The 13,029-nt window shown below is 39.3% G+C and overlaps 1 protein-coding gene across 1 annotated transcript; it reads left to right on the top strand.

The window, feature by feature from the left end:
- The first annotated feature begins 274 nt into the window (after positions 1 to 274).
- ca12 (carbonic anhydrase XII) lies at positions 275 to 11,925 on the top strand. Its single transcript, XM_038706217.1, has 9 exons — positions 275 to 1,679; positions 2,057 to 2,077; positions 4,720 to 4,899; positions 6,124 to 6,266; positions 9,188 to 9,283; positions 9,357 to 9,420; positions 9,608 to 9,765; positions 9,942 to 10,068; positions 10,723 to 11,925. Exons 1-9 carry the CDS (start codon positions 1,616 to 1,618, stop codon positions 11,373 to 11,375), a joined length of 1,506 nt encoding a protein of 501 aa, XP_038562145.1. The 5' UTR covers positions 275 to 1,615; the 3' UTR covers positions 11,376 to 11,925.
- The last annotated feature ends 1,104 nt before the right edge of the window (positions 11,926 to 13,029 follow it).

Genomic DNA, 13,029 nt, shown 5'->3' with positions numbered 1-13,029 from the left:
AAACAACAGGCGCTGCACTTGCTTCTTGTCTTTGTGCTGCTGACTTTCCTGGAGTGAAGGAGGGTTGTAAACTACAATGGGAGTGGGTTGTCATTACCAACCTTTGGGCCGACATGTCTCCAATGGTGACATTTTCGATCAGAACAAAAGTTAACGCCAGAGATAGACATCTTCCTCTTTTTATTACCTTTGGTTGCCTTTTTTTTTTTTACATTAGGGCAAAACCAGATATAACCAGCTCCACAGGCCTATCAATATAATATGCAATAGCATGTGAAGATGTTGCTGGTGTTTGGTGTTGTGTTTGAAACACCTATTTGTGTAGTGGGTGTATATTTAATGCTCCCAAGAGAAGAGTTTCCCGAGCCTCATTCAGGGGACATTCAGGCTCCTGTTACCTGCTAGACAGAAGCAACATACACAAGTAGACTGGTGATTAGGTCACCCTATTGACAAACAGTTAGACTGTAGTTATTTTTGCACTTTCATGGACCATGTGGACACCTTATGCGTCAAAACTTAGATACACAAAGCATGCAGTTTTAGTAAGTTCAAATCCCCCTGTTTGAGTTACCTCAGGTGGTTACTCTAAGAGCGGGATTTGAACTCTCATTTTGTAATTTTGGCTGAAACACTCTTTTCACTCAGCTTTCCATTCTTCACACCTTTAGTGTGTGAAAATCATTGTGGAGAGCCAAGGTAAAAAGAAAAAAAATAATTAGAAGGATTTTTCATTAACGATTTGTAATTATGTCTTCAAAGAGTATGAAGTATAGTAAGATAGATAGTACACATCTTCAATTGTGATTAAAGGTGAGCACACAGAAACTTTCCCCCTTCAGCTAATGAACATGAAACCAGTTTTGTAGTGTCAACCTCTGTACATATCATTATTATACTGTATGCACAATGAACCCTGGGCCTGTGTGGTGTACAATGTTGAGGCATTCTTTTTAATGTAGGCTATTATTGTTATTTCTTCGCCCCATAATGTTAACTTTGCCTTGTAACTTCTTGATACCATGGGCACTAGAGCTATTAAACAGGTAAAATCCCATTTGACATGCATTTTACAGTGTTGCCACTCTTGTCAGAGCCTCTGGGTGTACTTTATGAATGTCATGTTTTATATTTACAGCCACACTTTTATATTAAATGATGACCCCATAGTTTTTCCATAGGTTGACAAACGTTGACAGTGGCAGCACAGGTTAATGTGCAGGTCTGTCTTGAAGAGCCCTCACACCTCACCTGTCAATGTTTGGTCAACCCATCTCTCTTTTGAACCTCTAGCGTAACATAATCTAAAGGGTCGCAGATTTCCATGTAACACCGGCGCGAGTGCATGCCCGCATCTTTCGTCCGCCGTCAACTCCAGCCGTAAATGAGTGACTTCGCTTGGGTGCGGTCGCCACTGTTGAGCTGTCAATCTCCGTTGACCGGCTGACTCTAGAGGCTGGTTTTGTCGTTGCTTTGACGTCAGTGCGAGCTATAATGAAGCCGACAACGTGGGTATAAAAGCCGGTTTGAAGGCTGGCGCTCTGATGCACCAAGCTCCTGGACTGATCCGGGTTAACATCAGGATACCACACGCGGGAGGGCTGAGGGGATCAAGATGCACTTTCTAAGCTTTACTCTCATCCTTCTACTGCAGATGACTTTACAGACTGAGCTGCACGGTAAGGTCTTTGATGAGCACAAAAAGTAGCGTTAAGTAGGCCTAATGTAACTACTTGGGATGCACAAGTAGAAAGAAGGAGAACAGGTGTTCTATACCGCAGGAGGTTTATTTAGGTCATTTAGCTCTTGCAGGTCTGGAGTAGAAGAAGAAAGGATTCTTCAAGGCAGGTGTCTCCATCCACCTGCACATACTCTGTCTGAGGAACAAGGGTGACACAAAGTGATGCCTCTTATCTCTGACATTAATACTTTGAGAGTCTGTTCCAAATAATTTTGTTTTTTGTTTTTTCACTTATAAAATGAGTGGAATTATATGCCAGATTATTATGAAATATTTTAATGTACAGTGGGACATTATCTTTTCTGTCTGTTTCAGGTGCCAAATGGACATACAATGGTAAGTCTGATGTCTTTGTCAGTGGTACATCATAAAAGGGGTAGTTATATATTTTTTACATCCAATTTTCTCTTTTGATAGATTTCCAGTCCATGAACACTTGTATGTCTTGATCACTTACAGTAGTGTGAATTGCTACCCTTAAACCAGTGTTAACCAATTCAGTGTTGGAATTCAATTTGATGCAACTCTCTGATAGGCAATAACTGACTGAAACTTGATTTTTGATTCTGATTTCTTGAACTATGACTATCTCACATAAACTGTGTTTAGAGCATGATCTCTTGTCATTGTGCTACTGCTTCTGTCTCTTGCAAGTAGGCAGGTAAAGGAATTTAGTGTAAAGTATTTTTTTAAGAAGATAATCCCACAAGGCGAAATTCAATGTTTTCACTGTTTTATTAAATACACAGGTTTGAAACACACACACAGTAACACACAGAGAGACGTCAACTGTGCACGGCAGCCAGAGCAGTTAGGGGTTCAGGGGCTTGCTCAAGGCCACCTTCGGCAGTGCCCAGGAGGTGAACTGGCACCTCCAGCTACCAGTCCAGACTCAGCAATTCTGGTCCAAGCTGGATTTGAACCAGCAACCCTCCTGTTCCCAGCCTAATCCTTAGGGACTGAGCTACTACTAAGAATGCAGCTACTTCTTTGTTATTTATGGTCAAATAGTTATAATTAGAGGAAATTATACTTGCTTAATTTTGACCTCTGAGAGAGGCTGATACACTGTGTTTTTAATTACAGCATTGACTTTGCATTAAGGGGAGCAAATGGCCCTTTGATTCTGTTCAAACAGCTGTTTGTGTGGAAATTTGGAAATTTCACCTAAACAAACAAAGGAAAATTAGATTGGGATCATTTGTAATGTACGATATGTACAAGGAAATACCTTGCAATGTGGCAGAATAAATGATGATTCACCATGTGTTGTAAACAATCAGAAACCTGTGCTATAATGATAGCAAATTAAGTAGGAGTTAAAGTGAAATGGGATGAGCACTAAAGAAAGATGTAAAAAAAAAGAAAAAAGAAAAAAAATACAACAACAACAAAAAACCCCAACAACCAAAAAAACTGGCCTCTTCAGAAGTGCAGTGTGGTGGAATTCATCCTCAGTTACAGTCAAACTCTCAAGAGGCATTGTCACAGTAGTCAGAAGTCTGGAGGGCTGGTAACATTTTCTGTTGACAGGGGCTCAGCTGAGTCATACGATTCATCTACACCTCAGCACTCCACCCTCTGGCAGAGGGTTCACAAAACAGTGAACCTTAACATGGTAGTCAAATAAATAATGGTGATGATGACAGTTTTTCACCCTGCTCTACTATTTTTCTTCTACACTATTTGTTTGACCATTGATGTTATGTTGAAAATTTTACACATTTCTCTTAATTATGAAAGGCCTGTTACTTTTAGAAATTACCCACAGCCATGTATGTTCCACCAAGGACCGCTGAGGGGCCATCAAATCATTATTAAAGGTCAGACTGGGTCTAATTAAAACAACAAATGGACACTGAATAATTAAAGCCATTAGAGTAACTTTCTTTTTTATTATGAGGAGGGTTTGCCTTGATTGAACTTTGAGTTTTTCTTCAATCAAGTATTCAGTGATTTCACATCTTTACTGGATGCCTTTTGACATGTCTTGTACCATCAATCTACATTTGATTGGGGACTGACAGTCGGGGTGGATGGCAGGCTTCACGCTGCATCATTTATATTTAGCCACAGTCATCTGGCAGATGGTGAATGGTGGATTTTTAAATGGATTCTGGACAGCAGAATGAATGAATTAGTGCGTGCAGTAGTGATGAGAGGACTGGTACATTCAGGGCCCTTCATGTCGTTTTTTATTCTGTTATACTGTCAGTATGTAGCAAGTATGTCATTTAAAATTTGTTAGGGTTCATTTACCTTATACTGAGCATCATGTTTGAAAAGCTCTATATGGATCCTTCAGTCAATGCACTGAATAAAACTATCAGAAATCAAGAGTTTCCTGATTTTCTTTTCTTTTGCATAAATTTCTCATTAGCATTTCTCTCGCTTGTGTTATTTCTAAGGCCGGTGTGCCTCATTGCCTCTGCAGACACGCTATTGAAAGACACCCCCATGCAGCTGAGTTCACATTATAAACTGCATGACTTCATCTGCAAATGTGGCCATTTTTGGTGTCTTGTGCTTTATAGAAACCTCTCATTTGGAGAGAGACAGCATTCTCACTGGCTCTCCCCGCAAACAACAGCCTGGTTCTCACTCATGCTGCTTAAGAAGGGCCAAGAGTGAAGCCACAGGCCTCTCCCATGCCGCCTTGTGCATTGATAATAAGACTTCACTTTGATTACAGATAAAATGGACAAGCCCTGGCCATCTTTGGAGCCATCCTCTATTCTGTTCCACACTGGGACATGCTTTGCTCATTTGCCCTTTCAAAATGGAACAGTTTAACATTTGAAAAGACATGCAATATATCGTGTTCTGAGGTGAAATACACTTTTTGGATGACTGAGAATATATGTATTACCACTGCAAAGCATATTAAAAAAGCAAAAAAATTTATTTGGACTACAATAAGGTGCAGATATCTCCCAAAGGGTTTTCATTGGTAATAATATACACTGATGGTGTTGCAGGGCCAGAGGGAGAGCACCACTGGTCCAAACGTTATCCATATTGTGGTGGAGCTTTCCAGTCTCCTATAGACATGAAGTCAGAGCTGCTAAGGTTCGACCCAACTTTACGTCCAATTGAGGTTCAAAACTACAACCTGTCGCCCAACGAGCAGCTTACTCTTGGAAATAATGGACATTCTGGTGAGTATAAATCATCAGTGTAGTTGACAAATACACAGAGGTACAGAACATACCATTTAATGTGTATTTGAAACTAATTTCATCACAGTCAACAAAACCATGTAGCAAGCAAATCTAAATCTAAGTAAATGTCCTGGAACAGATAAAGTGCAAACTAGATTTAGTTAGTCTAAATCTAGAAATTCTTCAAATCAAAGTGATTCAGTAGTGAACGTATTCATTAGAAATGGTTCCACATAAACGTGGAGGAGTCTGTTCTTGTGGTACTAACCTAATTTCTGTGGCAACCTAAAGAAAATTATAAGTGGATCTGTCTACATCTGCCACAGTAATTTTCCATAATCACTCTCTTATTATCTTGGCTGTCCTTTCACCAAAAGAAAGAGCTCCACGTTTAGTCTGGGAAAATATGAGCAGAGATAAGTCATCTGCTCTGCCTCTACCGGCTCTGATGCATCTTAACAAAAGAAACCAGCTTCAGTTGAATGTCTGATGTCAATTTACAACACAGTCTTAAATTTAACCGGTAAAACATAGCAGTCAGAACATGAACAACCATGCCCATGTGCTACTGACTTAGGTGGTTGAATATGCTCATTCCACAAAAGTATAGAGTTGAACGTTGAATGATTCTGCCTTTTTTAAAGCTAAGAAGCTGTTTTAGTCAGAGAAAACTAAACAGTATGCTGCAGAATTGGTTGTATTGGTATGTTTCTTGCATGTTTACTTTAAGCTTGATGTGGAAATGGCTATATATGTGAAATGTCAGAGAAACACTGTAGGCTATAGCTGAACATGCATGTCATGTCTGCCCTGTGTTGCTGTAATAACAACGTAAGTAAACTGTAAGCCACTGACAGAATGCAAAGACCAGACAAATGCTTATGTGCATGCCTGATGGGTCGCAATGCCACAAGCTGAGTGGCATCACATCATCAGCGTGATGTGCATCTGAAATAAGCTGACAGAGATTTTTCACTTGTAAACATTCGTCATGCACTGACAGACATGTGAAAAGCACCCTGCGTCACTCCACCATGAAGTGTCTTAAACGTAGCTACACAGCTTTTTGCAAAAGGAAAGCACACACAGAGCAAGTGACGCTGACTTCCTCAGTTTAGATAAAGTTAAAGTTGATGTTTCTTGATCCCCTCATGTTTACTGAATTAACCCCTACCCTGCTCTTTTATGTGTGGCGGGGGTTTCATGTCTCTTGATCCACAGTACAAATATCACTGCCCTCTAAGATGTACATCTCTAGCCTGCCCCATCGTTACACTGCAGCTCAACTACATTTCCACTGGGGCTCCTCCAGCAGACCTGCAGGCTCCGAACACATGGTGAACAGTAAGCAGTATGCAGCAGAGGTAAACAAAGCACCACTTACAATTGATGTAAAAGATGGTGGTCGAAAGTAACTAAATGCGTATACTCTAGTACTGTACATGTAATTTGCTTGAGTATATTATCAGACATTTATAGTCATGTTCCCCTCCAGACACATTTTAAAGTGTGCTATGATTATTATTTAGTTTCAAATGATTTTCCCACATAAAAAGTAAAAAAAGTACACCTATTCTTTTTTTCCTGGAAATTCCTCACCCACTGCTGTTGACCAGTGAAATAGCAGTGTCCATCAAGATGGCTAGCGTTAGACTCAAATGAGGAGTCTGTTGTGCATCAAAATTTGGCAACTAGCACATGTATCACTGTTGTGAAAATACTGTGAGCTCAGGGGTGATGAAGAAACTTCAGAAAGTAACAAAAATGTTAGTTTGTGGTTTATTGAGACTCGGTTGACATGGCATGCTAACACCAAATCTGAAGAAAACTTCCTTTCTGGGGATATTTATTGTTCCTATATCTACAAAGATTCACCAAGTGTCCAAATACAGTTATAGTGCATCGCTTTATGTGTGAAGACTCTATTGGTTCAAATCAGGACACGTTGTCTGTCATTAAAGCCACATGCAACACTTTCAACTTTGGCTTACTTAAGCTTAGCAGTTGACCCCATCATGACCTGGGGAAACCCGTGTCAAAGTACCCCCAAGGGTAGTTAGCATCTTTAATTTGTTAATGTTGTTTGTTTGCTTGTAACAAACAGTGGTTAACACAGCCTTAGTGGTTGTGAAACATACAATAAGACCTGCTATGATGTTACAGTGCGTTCACATTGTCAGAGTGTTATGACGTACATAACATTGTACATATAACAAATGTTTTAGTGGAGGAGATATTTAATAGCTACATTGCAGATTAAGATTTTACATGTAAAACAATACGATGCATTGTTATAGAATACAGCTCAAAACAGTGTATAAAGTCAGTTAGAATCAGCTCTTCACAAGATTAAAATGCTGCTTACAAGTTAATGAATAAGTAATATCTTTCTGAATAATGGTATTTTGTAGAGTATTACTTTTAATACTTAATGTATGTTTTGATAATAACACTTTACTTGCTGTAATTTCACATAAGTACATTTTGAATGCAGGACTTTTACTTATAATGGAGTATTATTATACTGTGGTATTGCTACTTTTGAGTAAAATATCTCAGGATTTCAGTAAAAGGGCAATGAATGGTTAGTTATCAGCGAAGTTAGCTCAGTCTATTTATTTAAATAAGTATGCCACTCATCTGCAGCATCAGGCGACAGCATCTCTAGCACCAGACAGATGATTTAATACTTTATGACTTAAACATGTGACATTTGACTGGCAGAGGAATCAGAGCCACTGACTTCCTCCAAGGCTTGTAGAAGCTGCTCAAGCTGAAGAAACACTCAAAAGCTCAGCATCTGCATATTACTATTCCAGCTTCTTGACACTGTGGCAGACATGCAGTTGACTTCTACTTGTCAGTCAGCCAGTTTAAGAAAAGCTTATTGGGCGTTTTCCACTTTCATTGTGTAAGTGACTGTAAAGTACAATGAAATACTTGTATAAAACACATTAAAGAGATTTAGATGTTTTTAACAGTAAACAAGTTGTGAGTCTCGACAGCTGAGATTATAAAGAGAGGACAGTTAATTAAGGTCATAGATGTTTTTTCAAAATAAATCATCCCTTTTTCTATAAATTTTGAATATTTTATGACAATAGTTGCACTACTAAAATACAAAATTCAGTCAACCTCAGTATGTACAGTATGTACAGTATGACAGCGTGTCTTATTTCTGCAGGGCTTAGGGGGATTAGAGTACCAGACTATTATATGCTTTGGTTTTCAACCACCTCTGGAAAGGAGTGCTTGTCTGGGCTATATAACACGTCAAACACTGTAAGCAGTTTTCACACAGTAGTTTGCACTATTTACTGTGGCACTTGAAGTAAAGCAGACAGTAAAGTTTAAGATATAAACAAAAATAGGAGAATTTGTTATCATTTGAATTATAGTGGGTAGAAGCTGTAATGGTCACAACCTGTGCGTTTATGTGACTGTGCCCCAGCTGCAGCACAGCCACGGTGCTGTGGTTTGACCTGACTTTCTGAGTGGACACGTTGAGAACATGCATCTTTTCAAGTCACTCCAGACTCCAGAACCACATTTCCTTGATGACATGTTGTTACGGAGTGAAGGAATGATGGGAAATTGAAAATTTCCCAGAAATATAGTGCAATTTCGTCATATTTGGCCAGAATGACCAACATGCCTTTGTGTTGCACCATCAGCAAAACAGCAGACAGTTTGGTATTTATTTATGTGCAAAAATAAACCACCATACTGTAAGACATCTTCAGTGTTTTCTTGTGCTTTTGTCACCAAAATTACATCCACCAGCTATTTTCAATCCAATCAACATCGATACCGTGCATGGAACAAGTGCTATAATTAGTCACAACACTTTACTGCAAATCTACTTTGAAAAAAGAAAACCTAAAAGAAATCTAAATAGGCGAGATGGTATAAACATGTAATCTGTTTTGCATGCTTTCTGAAACTACACTGCATGCTGTCTACACAACAAAAATGTAGTAAGACATTTGATTCTATTTCAAAATAAGGTTTTGACAAAAGAAATCCCCTTAAATCTTTATTGACAAGATATTTACAATGTTAAATAAAAATTGTTACAAGTTAACAAAAATGTTTCATTTGCATTTTTTCTGTTATTATGCAGTCCTGTTGATAGATTGATGTGTAGCTTTGTTCCAATATCACAATGTTGAGTCTTATATAATGTCAATTTTTCACATCTTCCTTCTACATGTGCTTCTTGTTGTCTTAACAATCTTCCATTAAGAAGATTTCTTCAACAAGTAATTTCTATTTTCTCTCACAGATGCATGTAGTACACTTCAATTCGGACAAGTATCCCAATATGTCAGTGGCTATAGACAAATCTGATGGACTGGCCGTGCTGGGTGTCCTGATTGAGGTGAGGTGGGTGGGGCAGTGATGTGTGGATGTCTGTGGTGCAGCAGAAACATCTAACTATGTTTGTCACACAGGTTGGAGAGTTCAATCCAGCCTTTGAACAATTTCTGAAGTTCATCAATGGCATCAAATACAGGGGTGAGTCTAACATTATGATTTTCTGACTATAAGTTACGAGTATGAGTAGTTATCAATATCAGCTACTTGGTGTAATACAGTCACTTAACACATAAAGTGTGGCAATAAGAGCTTTGGTTAATTTTTTCTGGGTTCAGAATGTGTTACAACAGTTACTAGTAACTTCTGTTTTTATTTAAACTGACAGATCAGAGAGTGCAGGTGCCCGGTTTCAACATCAGACCACTGCTGCCTGCACGTTTAGATGAGTATTATCGCTATGACGGGTCACTGACGACTCCGCCGTGCTATCCCAGTGTCCTGTGGACATTGTTCAGGAATCATGTAACAATATCTCGAAAACAGGTGCTCCGTCAGCGTTCAGTTCTTCCGCAGATTTGATATTCGAATAAATAAGCCAATGTTAAACAGATGTTAAATTGATTTTCAGATATTTTAATATGTTCAGTCGCTTACATTTAACCTTAATTGGTGTGGAACTTTTTGTGCCTAACATGCTTTGTTTTGTTGTGTCTTCTTAGTTTCTCGCGCTGGCCACAGCCCTCTACTCCTCCCGTGCCCAGGACTCAGACCCTGTGCCTCTAAATGGCAACTACAGGAAACCACAGCTCGCCGACAGCAGAGTCGTGCTGGTATCTTTTAACGAGGGTAAGTATGGTCTTCAAATGAGCTTGTTTTATTGTTGGAGTGCAAGGGTCACATAAATGAAATGGCCACAGCGCTGCTTTAAAAATGTCCAAAGAACAGGTTTGAAAGATGTATGGGCATTGTCTTCTTCTGCAAGGTGCAGGGCTGTCACACTTGTGTGGTATCATCTGCTTGTGGTTGAGCTTTCACATTGACGTCTTTCTTAATCATCTTTAAAGTTGATTGACTTTGATGAGCTTGTTGGAATGTAGGCCATCTTTTAACAAATTAACCATCCCTCTGACATACTGACACAGTCTGCAGCCGTTAAATTTGTCTTTAAAGGTTTACTTTCATGTGGTTGGCTGGTTTACCGCACTGTATGTTATTTAGGTCTGCATAGTGTGGTATGTATGTGCATGTTTTCCTCATTTTCAGAGCTTCACTCTCAGAGCTATGCTTTTCTAATTGCACATGTATTTTGACATGTGACAGCGTGGAATCTTCTGCTATTAGCTTCATGGGTGGCATTTAGCAGGTGATGGCTTGTGCTTTTAGTGTATCACTACAGGCAATGCTGTTGCATGCTGGGCGTGAAGGCCCATACTCGTTCCAAGGAATATTCCACGGGCTGGGATGTTTAACAAGCTGTGATTGGCTGTGTGTCTGATGCAGGCAGAGGACTGCACGGTACTCTTACAGTCACATCTCCGCTCAGGAGGAAGCGAATCATTCAGCAGCTGCTGGTTGGCGACCTAGCAGACCTGGCTGATGAAGGGCTCTCTCAGCTCCTTCCAAGTGGTTCAGAGACGCTCCATGCCGGCAAGAAGAAAGACCTCAAGGACCAGCAGAGTGAGACTCTGGCCAAATCCAAACAACAAACGCTGTATCCATCCTCGTGGAAGAAGAGCCAGACCGACCGCTCTGTGGGAAAGTTAGGGCTGGCTGAAGACGCACTGTGCTACAGCTCACTTGAGCAGAGAGTTTTCCAACAGCTCAAACTATCCCACACTGAGAACAAGCTCGTTCAGGCTCTCAGAGATGAAGTTTTCCCTGAGCTCAACCTGAAGAGCTACCTGGACTGTAGGTCAGAGTTATCCCTCCCTGCTATCAGACATATTCTCCGTGGACGGCCAACAGATGAGGCTTTTGAATTAGATCGCTCTCTGACAAAAGCCTTGATGAATCAGAGGAGGATTTCACCAGCAATCAAGCAAAGTGTGCCAATGACAAAAGATGGCAGTCTCCCCCCTGCTACTGTTCCCAGGAAACCACACAGCCAGGGTTATCCACATCCCTGGCTTTTGCCAATGGAGTGGGAAGACTAGAGGGATTCCTGACATAGTTGAGACTCACATTATGTCACTTTCTGTAGCAGACATCAGTTGTGTGTCCCACAATGAAAGACTAAAGCTATGCATTTCTTTGGCCAAGCTTTCTCAAAAATGTATTTAAAATTTAATTCTTCTTTCCAGAGTGTGCACATAATTTATGACTGATATAATCTGAACTAATATACTGTAGCTGTTGCTGTTGTGTTATTGAGGGCAGTGCTGTTGCATCCTTATGCATAACCAGTCATCACCATTGACTGTTTCCACTACTGTTAACAAATTCTTAAACATTAAGCCAAGCTCAATATTTAGATTTTTTTCATGAAACTGTGTAAAAACGAGAAACATGTACTTTTTCACAAAGGGGTCTGATTGCATACTTTTGCCTTGCCATACCATGCTTTTAATTAAAGAGCTATGCACTCCTCACGAAAATTGTTGTTTTACAATTTGGTCTTCTGTTCAAAATGCCATTTACAATAAATAAGGAAATAGGTACTATACATGGGGAACAATTTTCAATAAAAGCTTTTTACATAAAGAACGTTTAGCAAATGTCTTCCCTAGTGCATTTGCACCTTTTACTGTGAACTTGCTTTACTAGTATTATTATAAATGTAGTCTCTTTCAGGAACACATGGGGCTCTCAGCACACAATGAAAACAAATGTGCGAAACTGCCTGGAAATAGACTCCCTGTTAAAACAGCCTCATAGTGTATACATCATACTTTATGCACATTCAGAAACACATGTAAGTATAATAAGATTCTGAGCTGTGCAAGAGGCAGAAATCAGAGAAGGGATTGTATTTTTTATAACAAAGTTCAAAACAACTTATGTACACAGTTCACATTCTGTCCTGTGTAGCAAAGAGTAAATTGGGGAAATGTACTGTGTTGTCGAGGACCCTGGTAGAGCTTAAATGCTTTTGAAGAAAATATAATGAGTAAATAATGTGAATCAAAATGTTGGGAAAACAATTACTCTTGGTTGAAAATGGCGATGTAGCATAAATACCCTAAACTTTTCTGTCACATGCAGTTACATACATAAGTTTGATATATAACATTATTTCTGCAACAGTTCTATTTATTAAAGTCAAGTCAGTCTTCAGGTTAAAGATTGGTGCTCAATCGCTTAAGAGACAAACATTAACACTAGCTGGGATTGTGTGTGTTTGTGTGTACTAAACGTTACCAATCCAGGAAGGACTAAGCAATGGTTTTACTGATATCATGGTAAAGCAGACAGCGCAGAAAACCCTGACCACTCTCTTCCTCTATGAATTTCATTTCATTATCACCTTATTTTCTGTCTTTTTCTCTATGACTCAGCTGACCTATCTTGGATAAACACTGGTATGTTGCTTTTGTATATTTTTCCTTCTTGCTGTATGTCGTCTTGAATTTCATTCGCAGCATCGAGGGAGCCTCCCCTTGTAGACCACTAACATCACATGTGAGATTTGAACAAATGAGCAACATAAGAGCTAATATGACCTGTTCTCTGTCTGAATTTAACTCAGTTAACTAAATCAAAAACACAGCTTCAAGCTTAATAGATGACCAAACTAAAACATTAATGGAATAAATGCATATATTCTGAATAGTGGCTTTTGATACATTAATGTAGAATAAAACAACATAA

This window comes from Micropterus salmoides, unplaced genomic scaffold, assembly GCF_014851395.1.
Source record: "Micropterus salmoides isolate LMB-PRFRI ecotype aquatic unplaced genomic scaffold, ASM1485139v1 Ms_hic_scaffold_8, whole genome shotgun sequence".
Lineage (NCBI taxonomy): Eukaryota > Metazoa > Chordata > Actinopteri > Centrarchiformes > Centrarchidae > Micropterus > Micropterus salmoides.
Note: the sequence above shows the minus strand (reverse complement) of the source record. Positions and strands in the feature narration are given on the sequence as shown.

What these genes read in the sequence shown, in the direction of transcription:
- ca12 (XM_038706217.1), top strand. Translation starts at nt 1,616, where the DNA reads ATGCACTTTCTAAGCTTTACTCTCATCCTTCTACTGCAGATGACTTTA. An exon ending in TTTACAGACTGAGCTGCACG is followed by an intron (nt 1,680 to 2,056) that starts GTAAGGTCTTTG and finishes TGTCTGTTTCAG; the next exon opens with GTGCCAAATGGACATACAAT. An exon ending in CAATGGCATCAAATACAGGG is followed by an intron (nt 9,421 to 9,607) that starts GTGAGTCTAACA and finishes TTAAACTGACAG; the next exon opens with ATCAGAGAGTGCAGGTGCCC.